We start from the raw sequence: 8,145 nt of genomic DNA, 5'->3' as shown, positions 1-8,145 counted from the left end.
GTGGGGGTGGGGGGAGGTAAAGAGAGAGATACCCCTTTCTCTCCTTTTCCCTTTTCCTTTTATACACATGGGAAAAAGGCGATAAAATAATTGACATAATACATTTCGTATCGTACGACGCCTTCACCTGGTGTCTTGATGAAAAGACCGCGGTGTTGGAGTTAGGTGTTGCTAGTACGATGATCACCCTTGATGCTTGGGTCATATGCTCGAGTCTCAGTTCTTATTAGTCACATTAACTTTCTCTGATAGCTGCCCTCACATAGGTGAGCTAGGTCGACATTTTGAGAGGAATGAATATAATCAGTCTGATAAGTGAGCTTGATTCAACCACTTCGTCAGGTGGGCTTGACTCAGTCACTTCAGCAGGTGGGCTTGACTCGACCACTTCGACAGGTGGGCTTGACTCATCCACTTCTGCAGGTGGACTTGAACCAGTCACTTCGGCAGGTGTGCTTGATTCAATCAGCGAAAAATTCAATATATTCATATTTGCGCATACTTCTAGTTTCTCTATTCTCGAGACTCTTCGATCAAATTTCCGCGATAAGAATACGAGATTGAAGATCTTTTTTACTTCTTTAAGACATTTAAGGTGATAACGAGGTTTTTTCGGGAATTAGTCCTTTTGGGGCTTATCGGTTTGTTCTAAGAGGACTTGAATATTTCAATTACCAATAATATTCCGTACTAACCTTTGCCTGAGGGCACTCTGTGCTTCTCCTATAGGAAGTAGTCTTTCTTTGGGTACCTTGGCTCTCCTGTGAGAAGGGTTCATTCCGATTCACCTATTCTGCATGTTGTGATCTGCTAGGTGTATATTTCTATTTGCTTGGATGACAATGTTTTGAGGAAGTGAGTTCATACACATTTTGTATCGGGGTAGCTTGTTTTTACGTTATATGAACTATCTCAAGAAAAAGTACAAAAGTTAAGTTAGAGATCATAAAGGTTTTGATTGCGGTATTTATTTAAATGAGCATACTCCCTCCGAGATTTTTTTAGGGTTGTGTAGGAATAAAAGCGGATCTTTGTGCATTCCATCATAAATTTTTTTCTTTTGAAGTGTAACAAGAATTTGCTACAAGAGATGAGGATCCCACTCATCTATGTGGAGGAGTCTCTCTGTTGTGGGAAGCAAGCGACTCATTCGAAGGTGGAAGAAGAGTCTCAATTGAAATTAGAGATGGAGCCTTGAAAGAACCAAGAGGTCAGAGGAAGGAATCCTTCAGGGAGGTTTTTCTCTAGGTCAATTAAAGATGGAAATAGCTTCCTCCGACCCTTTTGAGGCAGCTTTTTGAAGGGCAAGCTTGATGGAAGACGAGTCCTTTGTTGATCTAGAGATTTGTTTACTGGGTAGAGTGCCCCTCGACTTGAATGATTCCGTGGATGTGCATCTTTTTAGTGTGCCAAAAGGGCCGGTGCAGCATTTTGTTGTGGCCTTGGTTGATCCAAACTCTCCTAGTGAGGTCATTAGTGCATATTCATTGTTTTCTTGCTTTTAGGCTTTATAAATCCTTTCTTTTGCTTAGATGAAGGTGCTATAGGTGAATTTAAAGATCAAACTTCTTGCTTGGATGAGAATTTTGAGGATCCTATAGAGATGGGGGATTTCTTCTCCAGATATCTTGCCGCTGGTGATAAAATTTCAGATTGAAACAATGACAATATGTCCCTTGAAGGTAATGTAGCGCAACTTTATCAATCCAAAGCTTCTTTCCTTGACGATGATTTGTTGCTTTTAGAGACATCGATGGATCATGATGCGAAGAGCTCATGGTGAATAAAATTGAGACTAGGGTCCTTCCAGAACGAATGATTCTGTTGCCGAAGTTATTCAGGCTGCTAGAGAAATGTGTTCAGTTATGGGGGAGGTCTCCAACCTGACAGAGGATGTCTTACTAGGTCCTGGTTGCACGATCGATCTTCTTTTTATTTTGGGGGATCAAAGAATGACAAAGGATCGCCTCACCGAGCTGGAGAACGAACCGGCGGAGGCTCGATAACATATTACTGAGCTAGAGACCAGGGAGCTGTTTATTGACCCGAAGTTCCAGGAACAGAGGAAAATTTTTTAAAGATAGATTTCCTTGATTCTTGGAGTTAGGGATTGAATCTGCCCTACATTGCAACATGAGGAGAAGATGGTTGAAGCCCTCCATATGATGGAAGCTGCGGAGGCTGAAGTGCTGAAGTGATGCTTTTCAAGCAACGTTTAGAATTTTGGAACCCTAATAATTACATGACTGGTGGTTGGATGGTACTCCAACACCTCCTCCATTCAAGGACCATTGATGTCAAGGATATAAATAAGGAATGATTTATTTATTTTTTACTTTATGCTTGATTATGTATTCATCAGTTTTTCAAATGTATTGGTTTTATGTCTTGTTAGATGACATTTTGTTTTTTTTTGTCATTATATTTCATAATTGATATTTCCTTTGGAATCCATATTCGTTCGGTTTCTTGTTTCATTTATTAAAAGTAAGAGTTATTTTTTTCTTGTTCTGAAGCATCTCGTTATGTATTCTTTCTTCATGACACTTCGATGATATTTGGTTATGGAAAGAAAGGAAGGTCTCCCCCACCAACAAAGCTTCAGAGAAGTTCTCGAGCGGAAGAGATCAAGTGGCGTAGGCCCAATCATAATTTGTTTTTGATAATGCTTGACTCAAGGGTGGCAAGGAGGTAGAAAACTTCAAATATGATATAGAATCATGAAATTTGTTTTTATTACAAACAATTTCGTTCTGGTCTGCGGTTTCCATGTGTGCAAAGCTAGTTGACGTCCTGAACTTTTTTGAGTTTGTCCTTGAACGTATAAGCCCAAACTCTATAACGAATGTGATGGTGGTCATTATGTACACCTGTACTGAGGGCCATTATCAGTTAACAAACTTCTATCGCCATGTTTTCCCATTGAAGTCACAAAATGATGGTTTTTTGGTGTTTTCTTTATTGTTGAAGACAGTAGGTTTTGCCAACAAAATGCCCGTTGATTGGATGGAGCATTTTTGTTCTGCTGTAATCTAAGCGGTTGGAACATTTTTACTGAGATGCAGTGCACAGGGAGGGAGATGCCTGACGCCTTTGAACTAACCACGGAGGAAAGAGAGAGTTATAATGTTTTGAGGAAGGTAGAAATCAATATTGTTCGTTATACATTTCTTGAGTTTCTCAAGAGCATGTTAGAAGGTCGTTTTCTGTCAATTTCTGAGCATTATAATCCTTTATTTAATGTTTAACTTGAATTGTGCAACCTATATTTTAGTTGAGATGCAAAGGTGGGGTACGTGCTGGTTGGCTGTATCGCTGCATTCCAGAGCTAACATGTGCCGGTTGGTGTTGCGGGACCATCATACTTAATGGAGCATAGAGTCCAGGAGGATGATGAATATGTTCCTTAGATGCTTCCTCATAGAGTGGCGGAGCGCGCTGCTTACCTTGGAGTATTGATGATAGAAGGGCCTTCGGGGAGTTCTTTGATAGCTCAAGCAACACCTTCAGTACCGGAGGGTAAGGGGAAAAATATACCAGAAAAAAATAAACTATTTGGGCTGTCCCTTTTGGCGCTTGGGTTGGACGAAGTCAAGATGTCTCAGACAGGTTCGCTGGAGATCCTTCAGTGGAGGTCTTGTGGATTACTCTTGCTATGGAGGACCAAATTATGATGGGGAATAAAGATGGGAGTCAGGCATTAGTCGATCTGACTAAAGACTTGTCATCTAAGGAAATTTTTTGCAATTAGCATTTCAATTAGGCCCGATCATTAGCTCGAAGCATTTGAGAGAGGTGGCGTGAGGCATTGATTGGGAGGACCATCACATCTTGCTGCTGGAAAGCTTGGCATCCTCCTAGCAATAGGCTTATACCATCGGCTCGTCTCAGTAGGCTCTCACAAGGCAGAAAATATTTTAGAAATATTCTACTTAGAGAAAAAAGTTGCCCTACATTGGAATTCCACAGAAAAACTTCAATTGATGTTAAAAATGTCTGAGTAGAAGTTTGGCCTTCAGTGTTCCCTAACTGAATATGCCGACGGAAAGTTCTTTTATGAGCGAGAGATAAAAACGCTTACTTCAGACATGAAATGTATAATGTCTGAGTAGAAGTTTGGCCTTACCCTAACTGAATATGCCGACGGAAAGTTCTTTATGAGCGAGAGATAAAAACGCTTACTTCAGACAGGATGAAACTTGAAAGAGAACTTGATACTAGAGCTTATCATGTTGTTTTTAAAGAAGCTACTAGAAAAATTCATAAGGCTGATTTGAAGGTGATGGATCTTGAGTTGGTGCAGTTAGAGCATGAACTGGAGAAGAAGAGGTCATGAGACGTACGAAAAGTGGTGTAGCAACTTTGTGTCCAAGTAGCAGAGTAAGGGAGGAAATGACAAAAATGGAGACTGAAGAGGAAATTGTGTCCCGGTATACCACATCTCAGGCATTTGAAGAGGTTACAGCGGATAACATTGATGAGGCAATGGAATTATTTTTCAAAATTCTTGTGCGCGGAGGAGTTTTACCTTCAGAATGGAAAGATACTTGCTGCTTCTTGAAGGTTATAGAAAAAGAGCGAAAATATGATTCTCTCGGTCACCCAGGACCCTCTAATTGAATTCACGCCTTTTCTTGTACCTCATTAATCGCTTCTTTTTTTGTATGAGTATTTAATCTAATGGTCTTGACCGAGTGATATCACGTGGATTTTGATATTTGTCTTACAATTGTATTTTGCTTTTTCATGATTTTGATCGATTTTGCGTCTTGGTTAGTTTCTAAAAGGGATATTTTTTTACTTTGATGTGATAGATCTTATGCTCTTTAAATTTTGAATTTAGAATATCATTTCAGGTGGGAGTCTTAGTCCGGTAATGCCCTTGATTTCTGTTAGAAAGGATTGATGTGACAGTGCCTTTATATGTTCGGCCTGGAAAATTTATTTCGTTCTTATTTGCCTTCTTTTTTTTCTAGCTTTTGGACTATTTTTCTTCTTTGGATATTAGTGTTTGAGAGAACTTCTGTTGATTTTGATAACAACATTTCAATGAAAGAGCAAAAGTTTATTCATTTTCCATGACTTCGAGCTGGTTTGGAGTTGGAAATCTGCCGTTTTTCAGGAGTATCTCGGAGAGGTATATCTTTGATCAGTCGAAAACCTCTGGGCAGCGAAAGAAGATGAAGTGCCCAATTTTTATGTGAAATAAGAAATCTGCGGCTATTATGACCAGTTTAGGCTGGGTCTTCGTTTTCCTTTCTGTGACAGTCAGCTCAGTCTTATTTCTTAATGTTCTTATGTTGTCCGTAATAAGAAAAATTCTAACAGTCAAAATAACAATTGGATAACTGCACACAAAAAAATAGAGGGACTAAGGATGCTTTCTCGAGGCGGAGAATCATTATTTTTTATATAAATATGGAAGTAAAATTACTCTGCCATATCATTTTAACCAAACTAGTGGTAAAATTTGGAAGTTTTGATCCCAACATCTTTTTTTTTTGTTTGGTAGTTGCAAAATCTTAGAAAATATTCTAGTTTATCTAGTTTAATTTTCCTCTTCGATCTGCTGTAAAATGATGTACAATTGGGAATTTTACTATATTACCTTATGGACACAAATATAATTTTGTTGAAATATTTAGTTAGCAGCTGTTAATTCGGGCGAAAGGACTAGGCAGTATGGACAACAAATTGATAATGAACAAAAGCAACTGTGATTACATACCACGCCTTCTAGGTGTGTAACTATATTTTCGTTTAACTTTTCTTCCTTTAATCCTTGGTAGGCTATTTCAGCATGACCCATACCTGCAAGCTCCAAAAGGTTTTGTAAAAGTTGAAATCAATAGAGACTCCTGATACATCAAAGTGGTATTTTTTTCATTAGTTGAATTCAGTGTTATTACATGGCTATCAGCTCATGGTATTTGTCATGAGACCATTTTTCATGAGGCCAAGGAGAGTGGCCAAATTAGAGGATGAAAAAAATCTAGCGTCAAAATGAACACTCTAAATAAGACAGTTAATTATTTCTGAAGGCTCTTTCTCAAACTTCCATTTTCATTTTTTTTTTTCTGTGGGATGTGTCTGAAATTACTTGTTTGTTGAACTAATTGAGACTTTGTTTTACTGCATAGCAAGCCAAGGTGGAGATTGGGAAACAAAGAGCTTTCACAGCTATGGAAATGGGCGGAACAAAATCCGGTATCGGAAATTTCAAGTTATAAGTTCTTTTTTCGAGCATTAAAATTTCATATTATTAATAAAAGCATTTGTGTATCATTGCCTTCAAAATGATGTTTCATGATTAAGCAAGAATATGTTTTTCATTTCTGCTCTTTGATTGTGTATCCAGAATGCTTTGAGTGATCCTCACCGTGTTCGTATGCCTTCAGTCGCAGAGTACTGGAAACCCCTTGCCGAAGATGTGAGTAGCCCCATATATATTAATTCATCTACTTTGCCACTGTTCTTACGTGTAACGGCTACCTTCTCTGAAGCCATATAAATTATTATACAGCTCCATTCTCTAGGAATACTTCTAAAGTTTTCATTTTCTTTTTGGATTGACCACCATTTGCAGATGGACCCTGCTGCTGGAATTGAAGAGGAATATCATCATAAAAATAATCGTGTGAGTTGTTATATTTTGCTGACATTTATTTATATAAATTGAATTGCCTTGTTTAGACAAGTTATGGCTCTGAGGACTTCAGAAGTTGTTTTGTATCCAGCGCTAGTAAGTTCAGAGCACAGCATTTGCTTCGGGCTCATTAGTTTGCTTGAAGTTACAAATCAATTTTTGGAAATTTATTAAATTTATCATTTTGTCCAATGTGGTTTGGTCCAATATTAAATTTGAACATTACAAATCTTTTAAAAACTCTCTCAAAAGTGATGATTCCATTTCACAATCAGAACAAGTGAAAACAAACTCATGACTTTATATAATATATTCTATTTGCAACCAACCAAATAAGGCATCGGAGACAAAAATACGGGCATTTGTTGGTGAACTGCAGGGCATCATTTCTTCGACTGATTTGTGAATAGGAGAACTTGCAGGGTTAGTGATCTAATTCTGAAGAAGTTTTTCATGTCCTGACATGAAAATTTTCATGCATTTTTGTTGTAGGTTTATTGCTGGAAGGGCCTTCGTTTCTCAGCCAGACAGGACTTGGAGGGTTTTTCTAAGGTACAACATACTTTCATCTCCATCATTTGATTCTGAGAAAAACAAATTACTTGAACCAAATATGTTCATGAAATCAGTTTGCAGAACATGGAGTCGAGGGCGTTGTACCTCCAGAACTTTTACCTCCTGAAGTTCGTTCCAAGTTTCACGTCAAGTCTAGCGAGAAAAATAAGCGAGCTAAGAAGGAAGAAGAGTCCAAAAATGCCACCAGACAACCGGAAGACAACCAGCTATTTCAAGTACCAATCTTTTAGAATTCTCAACTTCACAAAAGTAGCCTTAAATTTATTGAAGTATGCTGAAAACCTAATTTATTTGGTGATAAATTTGTCATTTTGGCAAAGGTTGCTGCTACTGGAGCTGATGCTGAAGGTGGCGGAAGTGGCGCTGAGATGGATGATGGGGCTGCTCCTATGGATTCTGATGCTGCAACTGCAGCTAGCTCTCATGGCGGGGTTGCGAGCCCAGAAGACGGCGAGAAGCAGAGCCCGGACATTGTCGTCGCCAGCCAGGAGGCCGGGCAGTCTGAGGCTGAAGGCGAACTAGAAGCTGATGTTAAAGACTGATTGGCAAGTTTAAAAATTCAAGTTTTAAGAGTAATTGATGATGTTATATCAATCGTCTATAGGAACTTTTTCCCCCCCTCTTTTCCCTTACTGAAACAAATTTAAAATTGATGACTTTATCAATCTACTGATGATCGTATGATGGAGAAGTAATTTAAAATGAATTTTGGCATGTTCGTCATTTATTCTCAAAGTATAAAATTAATACTCAAGTTATTTTGCATGCAATCTTGTTGATTCATAGGGCTATATAGATAGATAGTAATGGTAGGCTTAGGGAAGTTCATCATACTTGCCTTCATTGAGATTGTTGTTTGAAAAAATTGTAAGTTCAAAATTAAAGAGTATAAGGAGCATTTACATACACAATTGCCTTCATTG

At 38.4% G+C, this 8,145-nt stretch overlaps 1 protein-coding gene across 1 annotated transcript in view; it reads left to right on the top strand.

The window, feature by feature from the left end:
* LOC110023794 (THO complex subunit 1) overlaps nucleotides 1-7,930 on the top strand; it is a 54,286-nt gene extending 46,356 nt beyond the window's left edge. The window contains exons 16-21 of the mRNA XM_020723385.1: nucleotides 6,141-6,207; nucleotides 6,359-6,430; nucleotides 6,587-6,637; nucleotides 7,139-7,198; nucleotides 7,276-7,437; nucleotides 7,543-7,930. Of these exons, the coding sequence (XP_020579044.1) occupies nucleotides 6,141-6,207; nucleotides 6,359-6,430; nucleotides 6,587-6,637; nucleotides 7,139-7,198; nucleotides 7,276-7,437; nucleotides 7,543-7,764 (634 nt within the window). The 3' untranslated portion in view covers nucleotides 7,765-7,930. The remainder of the gene's footprint in view (nucleotides 1-6,140; nucleotides 6,208-6,358; nucleotides 6,431-6,586; nucleotides 6,638-7,138; nucleotides 7,199-7,275; nucleotides 7,438-7,542) is intronic.
* Nucleotides 7,931-8,145: the final 215 nt, after the last annotated feature.

Source organism: Phalaenopsis equestris, unplaced genomic scaffold (genome assembly GCF_001263595.1).
Source record: "Phalaenopsis equestris unplaced genomic scaffold, ASM126359v1 Scaffold000002, whole genome shotgun sequence".
NCBI lineage: Eukaryota > Viridiplantae > Streptophyta > Magnoliopsida > Asparagales > Orchidaceae > Phalaenopsis > Phalaenopsis equestris.
The sequence above is the reverse complement of the archived record's forward strand: the minus strand, read 5'-3'. Positions and strand labels throughout refer to the sequence as shown.